General features: G+C 38.1%; 2 protein-coding genes across 16 annotated transcripts in view; one reads left to right on the plus strand and one right to left on the minus strand.

Annotated features, from left to right (window-relative positions):
• The window catches only part of DEGS2 (delta 4-desaturase, sphingolipid 2), a 226,031-nt gene that overhangs the window by 145,915 nt on the left and 60,008 nt on the right, over nucleotides 1–20,108 (plus strand). The gene's annotated exons all lie outside the window — the stretch shown is intronic.
• Nucleotides 1–20,108, minus strand: part of EVL (Enah/Vasp-like) — a 227,488-nt gene that overhangs the window by 100,136 nt on the left and 107,244 nt on the right. Inside the window, exon 1 of one of the 14 annotated variants that reach the window (XM_039339692.1) lies at nucleotides 11,576–12,207. The exons of 12 other annotated variants lie outside the window; for them this stretch is intronic. In XM_039339692.1, coding sequence (XP_039195626.1) covers nucleotides 11,576–11,586 — 11 coding nt within the window. In that variant the 5' untranslated portion in view covers nucleotides 11,587–12,207. Of the gene's footprint in view, nucleotides 1–6,199; nucleotides 6,262–11,575; nucleotides 12,208–20,108 lie in introns of those variants that run through there. One more of the 14 variants, XM_039339687.1, reaches the window with a different exon arrangement.

The following is a 20,108-nucleotide window of genomic DNA, read 5'->3' on the forward strand; positions in this document are numbered from 1 at the left end:
AAAACCAAATGCATAGGTATAATATAGGTGGTACCTTGCTCAATAGTAGTAACTGTGAGAAGGAGTCCTAGTGGACAATCACTTAAATATGAACCAGCAGTGTGCTGCAGCTGCCAAAAATGCCAACACAGTGCTAGGCTGCATTAACAGGGATAGAATCAAGATCACGTGAAGTGTTAATACCACTTTACAATGCCTTGGTAAGAGCACACTTGGAATACTGCATCCAGTTTTGGTCACCATGATGTAAAAAAGATGTTGAGACTCTAGAATGAGTACAGAGAAGAGCAACAACGATAATTAGGGGACTAGAGGCTAAAACATGTAAGGAACGGTTGCTGGAATTGGGTATGTCTAGTCTAATGAAGAGAAGGACGAGGGATGACATGATAGTAGTGTTCCAATATCTCAGGGGCTGCCACAAAGAAGAGGGAGTCAAGCTATTCTTCAAAGCACCTGAAGGCAGGACAAGAAGCAATGGATAGAAACTAACCAAAGAGAGAAGCAACTTAGAACTAAGGAGAAATTTTCTGACAGTTAGAACAATTAACCAGTGGAACAACCTGCCTCCAGAAGCTGTGAATGCTCCAACACTGGAGGTTTTTAAGAAGAGACTGGACAGCCATTTGTCTGAAATGGTATAGGGTTTCTTGCCTGAGCAGGGGGTTGGACTAGATGACCTCCCAATATTATTACTATAATTACTATTACTATGGATCATCGCACAGTCAGCCAGATGTTCAGACTGGATTTGGCATTTTGTCTACCTATCGAGTCCTTACCCAGGACCTGGGATAGGCAGATGTGGATGTTTGATGGTATTACAGATATCATCGCAGGATGGAAGCAGTTCCTAGTAAGGCCGCCTTTTGCAATTGACTAATAGCGAATTTGTCAATGCCAATGGTGTTCACGTGGTGCTCCAGTTGTTTTGGGATTGCACCCAAGGAGCCTATTACTATTGGTAATATCCTTGCTTGCTTTTGCCACAGTCTTTCTATTTCTATTTGTAGGTCTTTGTATTTTGTTATCTTCTCCAGTTCTTTCTCATCTATTCTGCTGTCTCCAGGCACTGTTGTTGTTGTTGTTATTATTATTGATCATCGCACAGTCAGCCAGATGTTCAGACTGGATTTGGCATTTTTGTCTATCTATCGAGTCCTTACCAAGGACCTGGCATAGGCAGATGTGGATGTTTGATGGTATTACAGATATCGTCGCAGGATGGAAGCAGTTCCCAGTAAGGCCGCCTTTTGCAATTGACTAATGGTGAATTTGTCAATGTCAATGGTGTTCAAGTGTTTTGGGATACCATCAATTATGCCTATACTATTGGTATTACCCTTGCTTGCCTTTGTCACAGTTTTCCTATTTCTATTTGTAGGTCTTTGTATTTTGTTATCTTCTCCAGTTCTTTCTTGTCTATTTTGCTGTCTCCAGGGACTGCCAAGTCCACTATCCAGATTTTTTTGTCTTTCTTATCGACAATTGTTAAGTCCGGAGTATTATGTTGCAGGTGTTGTCTGTTTGAATTTTGAAGTCCCAGAGCAGTTTAATTTTATCATTTTCTATGACTTTCTCTATTTTATGATCCCACCAGTTCTTGCTTACAGGCAAATTATATTTCTTGGAGATCTTCCAATGCACCATTGTTGCTACTTTGTCATGCCGCTGCCTGTAGTCAGTCTGTGCGATCTTCTTGCAGCAGCTTACCAGGTGGTCCACTGTTTTTTCAGCTTCTTTGCATAGGCGGCACTTACTGTCTGTTGCTGTCTTTTCAATTTTGACTTTGTATGCATTTGTCCTTAAGGCTTGGTCTTGTGCAGCCAGAATTAGTCCCTCTGTCTATTTCTTTAATTTTCCTGCTCTTACCCATTGCCAGGTCTTGTTATTATCTGTTTTCCCAGCTAGTTTTTTAATGTACGGGCCATGTAGCGCTTTGTCTTCCCATGCTTCTATTCTGTTCTTCATTTGGTCTTTCTTGTAAGCCAGTTTGGTCTCTCCGGTACTCAGTAAGTCTTCCTGATATACTAATTTCAGTGCATCATCATCATCATCCTCATCCTCAAACTCAACCTAGGCAGTTCAAGTCCATTCACAGCCATTGGAAGCCTTTCCAAAAAGGAAAGGATCAGAGGGCTATATGTCCCTGTATGTTGCACGTCCTAATACTAGGCGCAATAGTGGCAGATAAAGGAAAGCTTTTCTTCATGCTGAATAATGGAAAAAGGTTCTCACGCAAAAGATGATCCCTTTCTCTTTTTTTAAAAAATCCTGTTCCACCCCAGATTTCCAGGCAATTTTCTGACAAAGACTCCTACTTAAAATCATGAAGTGTCAATACTAATTAATACTTGTCATCCAAGTTGGTACTGTCTAAATGTGTTGTGTTATCAATCCACCAGAATTCACAAAATAGATGGAGCTATCAAAAGTGATGAAAAAACCTCCAGTTTTTTGAGTGCATGTACATTTATATTAATGGCAAAAAAAGAGATTGCTGTGAGGGTTAGAAGAAACCATATTCTTGAAGCTTATGTTTGGCAGCTGTGAGCGTTCTAATTTCTAGATTTCTGGTACATAGTATATCAAGGAGCCAGATTCTTGAATCTCTACATACCAACTTTTGAAACAACTAATGGTCTTATGCAGTGCCTTTAAAAAAAAAAAAAAAAGGTGCCGGAACTCACACATGCCATACAACCTGCCTTGCCAAGGTTCCATCCCAAAAAGGTGCCGGAACTCCGTTCTGGGCATTCTATGAGAAAAAATGCCCTGGTCTTATGGGTATTTTTAATTGTCAGGGTGAGGCCAACCAAGTAGTTAGAACCTATTTCTCCTAAATCACAAACTTGTCAAGAATCATAATTGTGTAGAAAAAGGAAACAGTAAACTATTCTTCTGGAAATGATCCCAATCACCAACACTTAACAATTTGTATATTGTAAGTATACTTAGTGATTAATGTTGACTGCTGGGATTACAACTTTTAAGTAAGTAGCAGTTTTTAAAAACACATGACAACATTTGGAGTGTCTAATTTCTTCGGGGACTAAATGAGACCCTATGGTGGATGGTAAGATTGCTGCAGAAAAGCTGTCTTCTATTGCTGTTTTGAAATGTCTGGGTTTATATAACATGATGTAGTATCATTCAGCAATTATTTTCCTAAGCCCTAGTGAATTTGAAAAAAAGGCAATGAAATATGTACCACAATAATGTGATGCCATACAAAGAGGAGGAGAAGGAAGAGCTGGGGCTAATGGTTTGTGCAGCAGCTATAGATCTGCTTTTACATCTGGCAGGAAATGAGTAACAGCATCATACTTCTCATTCATTTTGAGCAGAAGATGTTCCTGGTGGATTGTATTTCAACCCTCATCATTTAAGACCAAATTATAACACCAACACAAAAGCACTTTGGCCAAGTTGTAATTCAGTAGTCTATAACTTTGGCATGCAAAACTTTGGTTCTATTACCATAAGATATAAATAACTTTGGGATAGTTCCCTGACTGGAAAAAGTATCTCTGTTCAAAACTATATAGAAATTCTGACAGCCTGTAAAGAAAATAATTAAGTTAACCCGGTCAACAATGTGAAGCAACTTTTTACAGTAACTAAGTTAGCTACATGAGGAAAAGAGAATCTCTCTCATACATAGTGCTAGATACTTTTCTGTATCTTTATATTCTCTCAAGCCTTACAAAGTTGTCTTACAATGACATCAAACCTTTTTCTTCCATTTGCTTCAGTGAAGCAAAGGTTGGTTAGGTTTGTATCATAACAGTGCAGCCCCCTCTGATGTGTTAGTGTTGGTATTTGCAGCCAAATGAAATTTTCCAATATATCTGAAATTTAAGACTGCGCATGAAGCCTTTCTGGAATGCTTGAAATATATCAAGTTTTGATTTTAGATCAGTGGTTCTCAACCTGTGGGTGGGGACCCCATTTGGGGTCGAACGACCATTTCACGGGGGTCGCCAAACAACGCAGTCCGCCATTTTTTTTCTCCTTTTCCTTAGCTGTGCTACTCCCTTTTATTCTATTAGCTTTTGAAAGCCAATAGAATAGACTCTCTTGAATAAAGTCTAATTCTATTGGCTTTCAAAAGCCAATAGGAATTGTCCAGGCTGTCTCTGCCCTGCTGAGCCTGCCAAAAGCCCCAGTCTGCAAACGGTGCTGCAAGTTGTCTGCAGCGAAGGCGAGCTGTCTGGAAGTTTCCACCCCTCCCTGCTGAGCAACTACTAAAAATGTAAGTAAAAGAGGGCCAGGGATGGGAGGTGGGAGGCCGGCAGGCGCAGGGAGGGTTGCTGGTGCGTGTGGGGCCTGGCGGGTGCCTTATCTCCCTTGGGCTGGGCCAGCTGGTGGCCCAGCCGGTGGTCGGCGTGTGCCATCTCTGCCGCTTGCCAGCTACGCCTCGGCTGGAGCAGGGGGCAGCACCACGCATGTGCGGCGCTCCCGGGCAGGGAAAGTCCTTGACTTACGACCGGTTGGGTAGTCCTCGACTTACGACCAGTTGGGTAGTCCTCGACTTACGACCAGTTGGGGTCGTGGCATTAAAAAGGTTGAGAACCACTGTTTTAGATGATCAAGAAGTGGATGTCCTTAAAACTTTTTTTAATTCAAGTGGTTGAAAAAGATTCTGAAAAGTAGAGAGAAATAGGCATCCCCCCAAAATAAAGCCATACAAGGGAAGGACTGAAATAAAATGTTTTTCCCCTCACTAATCTTTCATGGTGACAGCTGCTCCACTATTAACTGAATGAACTGACTACAATTATCTCCAACTCAGCTCCTGAGATATACAAGCAAGAATAATTTTTAGAATTATTTCCTTACTCTGTTAGATTCCACTGTTCTAATTTTGTTATTTACAGACTTAATACTAACTTTTTTCTTATTCTCCTTTTGTTAAAAAAATCCTAATTTTTAATATCTCAGTAACTTGCATGTTAATTTTATTATGTAAGATCAAGAGTCCTTGTAGGGTGGAAGAATATTGTTATTTTGAGAGCTCACCAGTTATGCAAAATAAATACGAAATACATACATTACATACAAAATAAATACATAACCATCATCACTACCAAGGTATCGTATTTATTTTGTTAGATTTTTATCCTTGCCTCTGTTACTTTATAGATAACTCAATGCAGCAAATATACATAATGCTCCTCTTCATCATTCTATTTTCCCCACAAAAACAGCCCTATAAGATGGGTTGGGTTGAAAAGAGTGATTGGACTAAAGACATCCAGCTGGCTTTCTCATGCCTAAGGCAGGATTAGAATTCTCACTCTCCTGGTTTCTAGGGCAGCACCTTTAACCATTACACCAAACTATTTCTCCAATAGTTTCTTCATCCCCGTTGCTCCACTGTACTCCACAGCTGTGTTCCCTGTACCTTGTAATTTTAAATTCTGTGGACTTCAACTGCCAGAATTCCCAAGCCAGCATACTGGCTAGTGAATTTTGTGAGCTGAAATCCACACATCTTAAAGTTGCTAAGACTGCTCCAGAGAAACAAAAACTCTGTCCCAGAAGATCAGCAGGGTTTTAAAAGTTTTCTGCAATGTCTCATTCATCAGAGCCTCTGAGAAACAGCCCTGAACATACAGTTTCATGTTTTTGTTCAAGCAGGAAAGAAAGAAAGAAAGAAAGAAAGAAAGAAAGAAAGAAAGAAAGAAAGAAAGAAAGAAAGAAAGAAAGAGAGAAAGAAAGGAAAAAAATCACATCAAACAATATGCAAGCAGATATCGGTACTAAAGAGGATGAGATAATTTATCATTCTAGTTCTCTCTCAACAAGCAAGGGCCAAATTATGTATCTGTAATATTAGTCCAAAAATAGCTGGACTACAATATGTACTTATAAGCAAAATAGATCACACCAGTCACATAAAACTTCAGCAGTATATTCTACAGCTGGGAAAGCTATGGGAAAATATGAGTTCTTTCTCTTACTATAAATGACAACAAGCAGATCTAATTCCTGTTGGTTAACCAGATATTTTTTTAACTATTGTATGTGAACGCAGTAATATATTTTTCTCCCAGGCCAACCGGAAATCACAAACCTATGGTTCTGACTTCACTAGAATGAGTTGGCTAAAGCCAATGTAAACTTCATCTAGTATGGCTGTTTAACAAAAAAACCACTCTGAGATTATACAGGATGTAGAGCTGACCTATGTTACCTAGTATGATAGAGGTAAGAAGCCACATGCCTGTTGCTGCAATCCATTCACTCTGAAAAAGATAATGTATTAAACAGCTAATTAAAATTAATTTAGTTATGGCAATTCTCAGGAAAATGTATGATTATGTAAATTTATTTAAAACAAGATTAGTTGAATTGAGAAAATGTAATTTAATTACGGAGCAAAGTAATATAACTCTAAAATAACTTCCCATATTAATACTACTTGCTCAAATAAATGAATGGTGTTCGGCCTATTTAGGACCTGAATGGGATTTCCTAGGAATACCAGGGCTAACCAGGAGGTCAAAACAAGACAAAACATAAAATGTAAAGCAAACTATATCTGTGTAGCTGACAAGAAAGCTACCTGGACATGAAGCCACCATAAGTCAAGCTTGACTTGAACAAAACTTTATGAGAAGCTACGAGATACTACCAAATGTTATTTGGCCCAAATAATTGCTTTGATTTGACATAATGCTTATGTATATTTTTTCCTCAAGTTCAACACATTGTTACATCTTTGCAAGGTCTAATTTTTGAAAATATAGTTACATAATTTTGAAAAGTCACACTAATGTTTTGAAGCACTTCAGTGTGTGCCTGGAAACATCTATGAAAGTTCTAATTCTACTGTCCTAAAATGATAGTGTGTGTAAACATAGATTCTCTTGCAAAATAGCTTTTGAAAGTTTAAAATTTTCAATTTCAATGATTTTGAGATGAACCTTACAAGTAAAACACTTCAGAGAACAGCTTTCAGCAAACTTTCTGTTACACAACAGCTGTTTAACACCAAACTGTTTCTAAAGTGCTCAAGAAGTGATACTGGGTTTGAAAAGTTTGTATAAAATGCTTTTGAGTTATTGAAGAATTCGAACTATCACTAGAATAGATTTCAAATCAGAACCAAGCACATATTAGGAGATTGCATGATGAAAGAGACAAAAGATTTATCAGTACATGATTCAAAACAAAAGTGCAAAGTGATTTTCTTCTTTTTAAGGAACACTATGAGTAAATACAGTACTTATTCAATAGCTGACTTCCTCAATAAAATCCACAGTCTGCAAAACAGGAACTTAGAACAGATAATATGACATTACTTGAAGCCAGATTCAGCATTATAATATAGAAATCCAAAGGTTATTGACGTAGCTGTGCTGTGAATCAAAAGATATTTTATGCTGACTTTCAAGAGACTTTACACCACAGAATAGATTGAACTTTATTTTTGAACCGAGACAATTCCTAACATACATATTACAGGATGTAATGTAACATATTACATACATAGGATATTCTACATATGATTAAAAAAAGACTATCCTTAATTTAAGTTCTTCATTTGAAGTCATGATCTCTGCTTGCATTCTGAGGTTCCTTCCTGATGGTGACTGGTACAGTCCCCACAAAATCATTAAAACAGAGATAACATGATTAGAAAAACAGAAAAAAAACCACTTTTCCTACTAAAAATAAATAAATAAATGAATCTGACCTGATCACTTAGTTATTTGACCGATTGAAGCTGCTCACCTGTGACATCTGTGGTTTAGACCCAACAGAAGTCGTCCATTTCTGCCTTATGAACAAGCCAAATAATAGAGGCAAAGTTAATTTCAATACTACTTCTGACAATTAATGCTTCAGGATTCTCCTCCAGACAGACTTGATTTAACTATGGTACTTCTACTTTATATTCTTATATGGTTGGTGCTTGACTTCAAAATGGCAGGATTTTGGCCACAAAAAGAGACATGGAATCATGTTACAATGGCAAAGTACTGACATCTTATCTATACCGCTACTATAGAAATTTGAGCTTCCAGCCTCAAAACTGATATGTTAAAGAAAATCACTGGACTAATAGTAACGGATTCCAAGAAGAATCAAAGGTGGAAGGAATATACAGTACTGAAATTTTGTACAGTAGAGATGCCGACATTCAAGATACCTTAGATGATAATCCCTACTTACAGGCATCTCTAATACTGGACGATGAAGTTAGATCTGATCATTACCAAGTTGGAAGGCTAAAGAAGCTGTTGTAACACTCAAAGAAAAGTTATAGGAAAAATAAAAGAAGAATCAGTAGAAGTTTTATAGGTCATCCTCAACCTACAACCATTCATTTAGCAACCATTCAAAACTATAATGACAGTGAAAAAATGGGACTGAAAAAGTTACTTATTACCAGTCCTCACACTTAAGACATCCCAATGGTCATATGATCAAAATATGGGCCCTTGGCAACCAGCATGTATTTACAATGGTGTAATGCATTATAATCATTCATATGTTCATGTGTTCACTATCTTCCAAGCAAGCTTCTGACAAACAAAGTTCATCGGGGAACCTGGATTCACTTAACAATCATGTGATTTACTTAACAATTGCAGTGATTCGCTTAACAACTGTGGCAGAAAGGTCATAAAATCAGATGCAAACTCACTTAATAACTACCTTCCTTAGCAATAGAAATTCTGGTAGCAATTGTAGTCATAAGAAGAGGACTACTTGTAATCAAACTATGCTAGAAAATCTGGAGAATGTTACAGTAGCCAACAGATTGGAAAAGGGGAACCTACATACCAATACTAAAGAAAGGTGACCTCATAGAATGCGGAAGCCACCAAAAGTGTTTTTCAAAAGGCAACTGGATTTCCTTGGTTTCGTTCCCTTGAAAACATTTCACTTCCCATCCAAGAAGTTTCTTCAGTTCTGATTGAATGGTGGGGAATAGAAGAATAGAATAGAAGAATGATGGGGAATAAAATAGAATGGTGAGGAATAAGATGGTGAGGAATAAAATAGGATAGTGGAGAATCCTTCTATTCCCCACCATTCAGTCACAACTAAGGGAGCTTCTTGGATGAGAAGTGATAGATTTTCAAGGAAAAAACCACAAAAAGTCCTGTTGCCTTTTGAAAATTATCTTTGGGACGACCATGACCGGGATGATTGAGAATCTCCATACACAACATGCAAGCTATCATACAATATCCTTAATTTCACAGAAAAGCAAAATAAAACCGAGGAACATCTGACAAAGATTGGAGCCCTAAATAATGTTTCATGTTCTTCCACCTTTTCTAAAGAGCTGGCATTTTTTAAAAAAGGTAGAAGAACATGAAACATTATTGCTAATTCATGCTGGGTAATTGCCAAAACCAAAGAATACCAAAAGGAAGCCAGTATGTGCTGCATTGATTACAGAAAGGCAACTGATAGTGTCAATTATGTCAAATTATGAAAGGTGCTTAGAAAAATAGGAATTCTCATGCAAAACCTATCACCAGGACAAGAAGTCACAGTACAGACAGAATGTGGCAAAATAGATTGGCTCCAGGCTGGCAAAGGAATGAGACAAAGCTGTATACTCGCTTATTATTTATTCAGCTTATTTGTGGAAAATATATTAAGGAAGCAGGACTGAAGGAAGATGATCATGGTTTTAAAAATTGAAGAAAATCATCAACAACCTGCACTACACTGATGACACTAATAGCTGAAAATGCAAATGATTGCAAAGCTCTTGTAACCAAAGTTAAGAGTATAATGAAAAAATGAGACCAAATAAAAAAACTCGCTTATGATAACAGAAAATGCAACCAGTTTCAATGAAGATACTGAAGTGATAGGTAGCTTCTGTCTTTTAATGATTGTCTACCAGCACTAAGGGAACCAGCAAGAAATTTGGAGATGTCTGTCATGCTGGAAAAAGAAGAAAAGATGAAGATGACCAGCATCAATATGGATGGACTCAATTATAGCACTAACAGATGCACCATTGGAAGACCTGAAGGGCCAAGCTGGGGATAGATGCTCTTAGGTAAATTCAGCTTAATGTCCTCTAAGAGCTGACACCAACTTGATGGCTCACAATCAATAAATCAATCACGATGTAAATTCAGTCCATGGAAAATTGACAGTTGATTCAAAATCTTACCAATTAATCTTTGAAAGAGTGAGCTTCTTTCTTCGATTCTCAGGATCAGTGCTTATTCTAGACCAGGGGTGTCAAACTTGAAACGTTACATGACGTGTCGTGACATAGCACAACTTTTTCTCCATTGTTGGAGCTGGGGTGGGCGTGGTTTCGGCATAACAAATCCGGCCCGTGGGCCGGCAGTTTGACACCGCTGTTCTAGAGACCTACTATCAACAAGAGAAAATCAGGTAGTCACAGTGGTAGGAACTTCCTTGTTCTTTTCCCAAAGTGAAGAAAATTACACACATATATTGTTATTTCAAGAAATATGAGAACTAAAACTCTTTGCTTTGTTATACTGTCTGTATCACTTTTAATTTTAAACATATATTTATATTAGTGGAGCCAGAGTGGAAAACAGGATCAAGACCATGTCTTGACTTCTTCCTTTTCTTATGCAGGCTGGATGAGGCAAGGTTCAAATTCTGCCTGCATGACTTCCTTGAGTTCTGGGAAGAGTCACTTCAAGTGGTTCCTCATGGTAATCTCAGCCACCATATATTTTCCCATTTAGGGTGAATATGAGATAGCCAAAATAGCATCAAACATGTAGGGACTCCAGCTGGAATACTTACAAACATATAAACATATCTCTATCCTCTTGCTTAGGAGAAAGGGGTAGCTAAAACTGAATCTCATTTGTATGCATATCAATTGAGGCACCTGCAGTTACTGAGAGGGGAGGGGAGAGTTAAGAGACCTTGCAGACTAGATGACTCAAAGGCCAAATAATTCTCATCTCCCCAGAGAATTCTTTTGCTTACTGTTTAACCGTATGGTAAAGAAGTGGTGATTTGCTAATTCTTTTTTAAATAAAGCAAAGACTTTAAATATATAACATTAAGGAAGAGATGCTATTTTCCACAGTGCCACAAATAAACACTGACATGGAAAGTAGCATCAAACAAATAGTTCTACAAATATATTTAACTAGAATAGCAAATTAAATCAGTTTAGAATTGATTATCTGAATTCAGAATTAGTAATGTTGCAAAATTTGTAGCAATTCTATATACAACTTGCATGTGATGCTCAATTAAACAACAGCACATGACAAAATAATTTCATAGATTTAAACAGAATGGCATTCAGTTCGTATCATACAATAAAAGCAGTTTAAGAAAACATTTTTTTAAAAAAAGCATTGAGATTCATTAAAATGAGAAAGGTAAATCACTAGGTAGGCGTATTAACTAACAAATAAGATTTAATCTTCAACCATAATCTGGAGACTGAAAAAAGTCACTCTGTAATGATAAATAAGCCTAATTTACTTTTGGGCTGATGATTTCAGAATTCTTACTTGTCATAATAACACAGAATATTATTCTTCAAAGAAATGGTAAGTCATTCTTAGCAGGTTTGCCAAAATCTTACCTTGCTGCCATCACAGAAACAACTCAATGTATTTTTGGAGAAAATCAGATGAATTGTCCAGTACAATTATTGCATTACAGCATGTAGTTTCAATTTGCAAATGAGAAGTACGCGTTAACAGTTTGAACGAAGCTAACTGTTTAACTTTATAGAGTCATAACCAAACAGGAAAAAGGAAGTTTTACCAAAAAAGAAAGTATACATACAGGAAACAAGTTATAGTTGTACTTTTGATAAAAACAATCAATGATCAAAAAATGTTTGGAAAAAAACATGAGATTTTTAAAATATCAAATTCATGTTCAGAAGTTGGCACAATGGCAAGAGCTGAGGTTACAAAAAGCTATTACTATGTATAGCAGCCAGTTGAACTGTTTTTCTGTAAGATTTATATTCCACCTTTTTTCCAGGCACTCAAGAAAGCATATATACTAAACCAGTTTGATAGGTTCAAGCTTATCAGTGAATTTACATGGCTATCCCTGGATTAAACTAGGTGTCCTCTGTCGTTATTCAATAAATCCTGCAGTACTATAACCCACAGCATGATCAGTTTCCTCTAAGTCCTCTTAATAAATATAGGAATTCTGGTTAAGCAAACACTATCCCAAATGTCTACCGCAGAGGTCCCCAACCTTTTGGGCACCAGGGACCTGTTCCATAGAGAAAGGTTTTTTCACGGACCGGAGAGAGTGTAGTTTTGTGTGCTGCCTGCATCCCATGGATGGGGCTTTGCTTGTTTGTGTGGACCAATTGCTGGCATGTCATAGCCTGGTACCGATCCACAGACTGGGGGTTTGGGACCCCTGGTCTACCATATCATGTCTTTATTGAAAATGCAGAAACAATATCCACTGCTTTTAGTGGAAAAAGGGTATGAAGTCCTGGAATAATCAGTATAAAATAATCAATATAACAGGATAACATAATTGAAAGGGAGTCTGGAGATCTTCTAGTCCAACACCTGCTCAAGCAGGAAACCCAATACCATTTCAAATGGTCGTCCGATCTCTTCTTAAAATCCTTCAGCGTTACAGCACCCACAATTTCTGGAGACAAGTTGCTCCACTGATCAGTTGTTCTGTCAGGAAGTTTCTCCTTAGTTCTAGTTTGCTCCTCTCCTTAATTAGTTTCTATTCATTGCTTCTTGTCCTGCCTTCAAAAGCTTTGGAGAATAGGTTGACTCCCTCTTCTTTGTGGCAGCCCCTTAGATATTGGAACACTGCTATCACCCTTAGTCCTTTTCATTAAACTAGACATGGTCTTCGGTCCCCTAATTATTTCTGTTGCACTTCTCTGCACTCTTTCTAGAGTCTCAACATCTTTTTTATATCATGGCAACCAAAACTGGATGCAATATTTCAAATGAGTTCTTACCAAGGCATTATAAAGTGGTAGTAACACTTCACGTGCTCTTGATTCTATCCTTCTGTTAATGCAGTCTAGGACTGTATTAGCTTTTTTTGGCAGCTGCAGCACACTGCTGACTCATATTTAAGTGATTGTCCACTAGGACTCCAAGATCTCTCTCACAGCTACTACTACTAATCAACTCACTTAAAGGGACAAATTTGAGTTCGATGTTCCAATTGAATTAGAATGTTATGTTATGACATGAATTGAAGTACAGGCAGACCCAAAATATCTATGAGTTGAATGAGGAAAATCTCCAAGCCAATGGGGGACATTGATCAATAGGCACAAGAAAGATAAAGTTGAATTTATTGCTGCTAAATAATTGCCACTAGTTACAACATGTAAAATTTTATAAGAAATCAAGATACTGAATTTTGGCTCAATATCTTTAATAAGAACATGATACAGTACCCTGTTCAATCAAAGTCACTTAAGATTTAGATGAAGTTCTAATCACAGTATGGGTCATGCAGATTATATATAGTCTTATAGAGTTCACAAACTTTGCCTCACCACTGTAGCACATGACAACTTTCTAAATTCTTCCTGTTGTTATCACTGAGGTCAGCAAAGCAAGAAGATAAGCACTGTTTTTAGAATTAGGTTAAAGAACTTTGACATGCAGTGTGATCTTATTTACAAGCATGCCTTTTTTTAATGGAGGAAACTTTCCTAACTCATTAGTAGCTCTGCCCGTTTTTGTCAGCTCCTGTTCCTGACTATCCTCTTCAAAAGTATGGCCAAATATATTTATTTATAAAACAATAACCCTGAGACCCCAAGTGTCCAACTGCTCTAAGCAGATTTGCCCTAAGAAGCCTTTAACAATTTCAGAATTCACTGGATGAAATAAAGAGCTTCACATAAGTTCTTAAATACTATAGCAATAGCACTTAGACTTATATACCACTTCATGGTGTTTTACAGCACTCTCTAAGCAATTTATATGAAGCATATTGCCCCCAACAATCTGGGTCCTCATTTTACCAACCTCGGTAGGATGGAAGGCTGAGTAAACCTGAGTTAACTTGAATCAACCAAATAGTATGTAATTCAGCATGTACTTTCTCTTATTTTACTCAAAATAAATATTGCAAGTCCTCTTCATAGAACATAAAGTTTAGAACGGATTTTGAAGGTCATCTAATCCAAACTCCTGTCCAATTCATCACTACAACATCCTCAACAAATGATCTTCTAGTTTCTAAACCAGTGATGGCAAACTTTTTAAAGACCGATTGCCCCAATATTGGCCCTGCCCCTGCTCCACCCCCTGCCAGCCCACACTCTCCCCCCATCCCCCGCCCCGCCTGCCCACAGGACCACTCACCGTCTCTAGGGCCCGCCGCCGATTGCCCAGGCAGCCCAGCAGTACTATGGCGGCCACACCCTCTGCCCGCACCCTGCAGCATCAACTGCATGATGGGGTGTGAGGGCAGAATCTTATCTACGCTGCCTGGCTGCCATGTCCTTGGCTGCGCTGCTCCATGTGGGCCATGCTCGAGGGCATGTCTCCTTCTGGGGGACTGCTAGAGAGGAAGGGGTCGCAGGGGGAGGCAAGGCGCAATGGCACATGTGCCCGAGTGCTGCCTCTGGCACCCGTGCCATAAGTTCACCACTACTGTTCTAAACCCTTCCAGTGAATCAGAGTCCACTACTGCTTTCCCATTATTAAACAACTCTTGCATGTAGACTTTTTCCCCCAGGACTAACCCTTGTAATTTAAAGATACTGTTTATTATTCTGTTTTCTGGAACAACTAAGGCATTTGATAAAGTAGATCACAACCTACTACTTGATAAGATAGAAAAATGTGGGTTAGACAGCATCACCACCAGATGGATTCGTAGCTGGCTGACCGGCCATACTCAGCATGTGGTCCTCAATGGAAGTGCATCTACATGGAGGGAAGTGTGTAGTGGGGTGCCCCAGGGCTCTGTTCTAGGCCCAGTGCTCTTCAACATCTTCATCAACGATTTGGATGAGGGGATAGATGGGGAACTCATCAAATTTGTGGATAACACCAAGCTGGCAGGAATAGCCAACACTCCACAAGACAGGCTTAAGATACAGGAGGTCTTGGACAGACTTGAACACTGGGTGCAATCTAACAAAATGAAATTCAGTGGTGAAAAAAGTAAGGTTCTACATTTAGGCAAGAAAAACCAAATGTACAGGTATAGTACCTTGCTCAATAGTAGTAACTATGAGAGGGATCTCGGAGTCCTAGTGGGCAATCACTTAAATATGAGACAGCAGTATGCTGCAGCTGCCAAAAAAATCCAACACAGTGCTAGGCTGCATTAACAGAGGGATAGAATCAAGATCATGTGAAGTGTTAACACCACTTTACAATGCCTTGGTAAGGCCACACATGGAATACTGCATCCAGTTTTGTCACCAAAACTGAGACTCCAGAAAGAGTACAGAGAAAAGCAACAAAGATGATTAGGGGGCTGGAGGCTAAAACATATAAGGAACGGTTGCTGGAATTGGGTAAGGAACGGTTGCTGGCATTGGGTATGTCTAGATTAACAAAGAGAAGAATGAGGGGGGACATGATAGCAGTGTTCCAATATCTCAGGGGTTGCCACAAAGAAGAGGGAGTCAAGCTATTCTCCAAAGCACCTGAAGGCAGGACAAGAAGCAATGGATGGAAACTGATCAAGGAGAGAAGCAACTTAGAATTAAGGAGAAACTTCCTGACAGTTAGAACAATTAACCAGTGGAAAAACCTGCCTCCAGAAGCGGTGAATGCTCCAACACTGGAAGTTTTTAAGAAGAGACTGGACAGCCATTTGTCTGAAATGGTATAGGGTTTCCTGCCTGAGCAGGGGGTTGGACTCGATGACCTCCAAGGTCCCTTCCAACTTTTTTTAATTACTATTATTATTATTATTATTATTATCATTATCATTAACAACTGAACAGTTCTGCTCTGTCTTCTCCATGACAGCCGTTCAGATACTTGAAGAAAGCAAATGTTGTCTCCACAGACTTCCCTTCTTTATTCTTATCTGCCTCCAACTATTCCTCAGAAGAGTGTCGCTGAGAGTTAGACAGCATACACATTTTAATTTAATAATAATAATTCAATTCCCTGCCACATGATTGAATAATCACATGCCTAGAAATAATAGAAGGGCATTTGAAGAATATCTGAAGGAGAGTGAAGAAGACTCACTGAAGCTAGTACACCATGAAGGCTTTCTAAGTACTGGAGAAATAAGACATGCCAAGGCAAAGTATTACATAGCCAATACAGGTAGTCCTCGACTTATGACCTCAATTGAGCCCCAAATTTATGTTGATAAATGAGACATTTGTTAAGTGAATTTTGTCTCATTTTACGACCTTAACAGTTGTTAAGTGAATCAATGCTGGTGTTAAATTATTCACATGGTTGTTACGTGAATCTGGCTTCCCCACTGACCTTGCTTCAGAAGGTTGCAAAAGATGATCACATGACCTTCGGACATTGCAACCACCATAAATTATGAGTCAGTTGCCAAGTGTCTGAATTTTGCTGACATGACCATGAGGATGTAGCAACCGTCGTAAGTCTGGAAAATGGTCATAAGTCACTTTTTTCAGTGCCATTGTAACTTCAAGCGGTTACTAAATGAACCGATATAAGTCGAGGGCTACCTGTACATTAAAAAAAGGCAGGCGAAGCAAAGATAACACCTGCCAATGGCTAAGAGCAGGAAAAGTGAAGAAAGAATCAAGGGGATCATTCTAGCTGTACAAGAACAAATGCAAATGGGCCAGTGTGAAACAAAAACTTGATCAGAAGGTTCTTCATTCACACCAGCACACTTTCTTTCACATGCTAGGCTTCTTTTGCTGATGCCTAAAAGAACCCCCGGCTGCATTTTGTGACTGCATTGCATTTAGCGATGGAAATTCCAGTCCCAATTATCACCTGATCTTTTTTTTTTTCCAAAGCCTTGGATTTTAATCTACACTCATGAAAATTCAAAAAAGGAGAAATTTCTCTGTGTGCTCCTGTTCTTCCAGGACTCAATAATAATTGCTTTGTGATCTTATAAAGGTATGACAGACCCTTCCCTCCAAGCTACTTACATCCCATTTTTGAAGTTCTGATGGTCATGCCTCCCCTCACGGTCATGTGATCACATTTTGGGCACTTGGCAACTGGCTTGCATTTATTTGCATCTTCCTGAAGTCATATGATCATGATTTTCAGCTGTTTTCCAGCATTTACAGTACTTCCAATTTCCAGCAAAAACTGCCCATTGGGGAAAATGGACTTTTTTTAATGACTGCCATGTTCAATTACTGTCACAAAAATGTCATAAAATTGGATGCGATCACTTAGTGACTCCTTAATGACTACCATGGCTTGCAACCATAATTCTGGGCTTGACAGTCATAAGTTGACAACCTGTACTTAAAAGAAGATGCTACATATATCTATTCAGAAGCCATGTGAAAATTTATTTTCCTCTTGTTATCACATAAACAAATTATCATGCCAAATTTACAGAATATTCCCAAATTAAATATTTTATTTTTATTTTGAACACTTTGTGGTAAGAGAATTTTAGCATTATTAATCTAAACCATGAATAATTAACTTCCTTTACTTTGAATCTTGACATAAATATACTGTATTTATATGCAATCCTGCAGTGAAATCAGTACTGAAGGCAGCAGGTCCAGTGCTTTTAGTCCTATTTTAATTATGTGCTTTTTAAAATGAAAGGATGCAATATTTTAGCCTTTAAAAAAAAAAAAAGACAAATCAAGCCATGAAGAAATTGTCCATTACCACTGAATTAAGGTAATATGATTCTGGGGCTTCAGAGATTGCAAAAATGAGTATGGAAGGCCACATGTACCCATGAACTCTCCATCTACCACCTACAAAAGCAGAATGGGTTATATACTGTATTTCAAAATACTACTCTAAGATTTGTAGAGCAGTATATAATACATATCTATATAATTTATAGAATTATTTCATTATCATTTCAATTGGCCCACTTAAGTGTTAAAAATAGTTTGGAGCTTAGAGATATGGGAGAGGTCACCAAGAAATATAAAAAAAGAGATCCTGTAGTGAAAATGGTTATGGATCTAACAATTGTAAGTCAACCACTGGGCTTAAACATTCTGTCTATCTAGCAAGAAATACAAATGAAATTGTTCCAATACTTATTCTGAATTGTTACATTTCTGACAAAAAGTTGGGATACCAACCAATCAAGCAAAATATGTTGAAGTCTGTTGCCATATATCAACCTCAAAAAAAAAGTATTCTAAATAAAATATCTTTGGGGCAACTTTACCGGAGGCTTAACATGATAATAATCTTCCGTTCCAAAATCAGAGCAAGATCAAGATTTCAGGGCTTTTGCCTTCTACAGCTGTGAATGAACAATCAGAGCAACTTGGATATTGTATTAGGCGACAACAGTGTTATCTTAGCAGTTTAACTCAGTGGGAAGCTGAAGATATACTCAGTAAATTGCTGATGTGGATAATGAATCCTAACCCCATACTGAGCAGCAATGAAACAATTTATAGACCATATGGAGGAAAATATTCTGCCAATTCATATACACAATGGAGTTTCAAAGCCCATTGCACTGGTGTCAATGTGTTTTTCACTGTTTATTCTATTATTCCATTACTACAGTTATGTTTACATTTCATTTTTTCATTTTTGTTATTGCAAGCTGCCTAGAATAGCCCAAGGGCAAAAGAGGTGGCAAATAAATGTAACAAATAAATAAATGAAGGATAAATACCATGTCACAAATACTATACTTATGTTGAAATGCATTTATCCTCTTCCAAAATGTCTAAAATATTTTGTAAATATTTTTATACACACAAAATAATTTGGAGTCTTAAGTGTCTGGGACATTTTGCAACATATATAAAATATTTCAATTGAGGAATAAAATAGGTTTGAGATAGGAGTGGTAGAAGAAAAGAACCAGGCTGGTTACACAATTCACACAGAGATCACCCACAGTGAATAAACAAGAAACCATTGGATCAGGAAGGAGGAAGGCTTCTCACATCTATTTATTCCCCAATTCCCCTATTTTGAGAAGAGGCTGGATAAATCTAGGAAGACAATTTGTAGCATAAGCTAAATTACGAGATAACTAAGCAGTTTAAATTTTGAGAAGAAAATTAAAAGCTTTTAATTTTCAGACTATTTGCGACACCGCCTACTAGCTCATAGTTCCCTTCGTCCGGTTAGATCCCACAGGCTGGGCCTCTTTCAGGTCCCGTCGGCCAAGCAGTGCCATTTGGCGGGGCTGCGGAAGAGGGCTTTCTCTGTGATGGCGCCCACGTTTTGGAACCAGCTCCCCCCGGAGATTAGGACCGCTCCCACCCTGTTGGTTTTCTGTAAGCTGCTTAAGACCTGGCTTTTCCGGCAGGCCTGGGGTTTATAAAATCTGACCCCTGGATGACTGTTATTGTACTGTTTGTTTTGTTATGTTTTATGGTGTTTTTATTGTTAGCCTCCCAGAGTCCTCTGGGAATGGGGCGGCTTATAAATTTTAAAAATAAAAAATAAAATAAAATAAGCACCAAAACATATTCTGTAGATCTACTGAAAACAAACGGATAAAGGATAACAATGAATCAATTGTGGCATGCTCCTTGCAGTTTGCAAAACATTGTTAAAAATAAAAGGATCTAATCTTCTTGGTTAACAATGTTGCATGCTCATTTTCCTACGTTCACCTAACGTCAAGTGCAAAGGATCAGGATCACACATAAGTTGCAGTTCAGAAGATTTATTGATCAATCATATGCATAAGAATCTGGTCAACTAATGAACAACACTAAATTGGTGCTAAATAAAAGGTAATGGAATTTGGAGGGGGCTGGACTTGGAACATTTATGGATATGTAATGATTCTAGGCTAAGTTCTCTCTTGACTCCACCGCCCAGGCTGCCTGCTCTTCTCCTATACCTGATCACATTTCTGCAATCCAACAAGAATACAGCAACAAAATACAATTAATGGCAATTTTTTATACCAAGCTAGCTAGAAATAGTTTAAGAATTACTTTCACAGCTATCTTATGTTACTACATTAGCTGAGCTATCTCCAAAAGCCCAATT

Source organism: Crotalus tigris, unplaced genomic scaffold (genome assembly GCF_016545835.1).
Source record: "Crotalus tigris isolate CLP2741 ecotype Arizona unplaced genomic scaffold, ASM1654583v1 scf7180000017737.1785205, whole genome shotgun sequence".
NCBI lineage: Eukaryota > Metazoa > Chordata > Lepidosauria > Squamata > Viperidae > Crotalus > Crotalus tigris.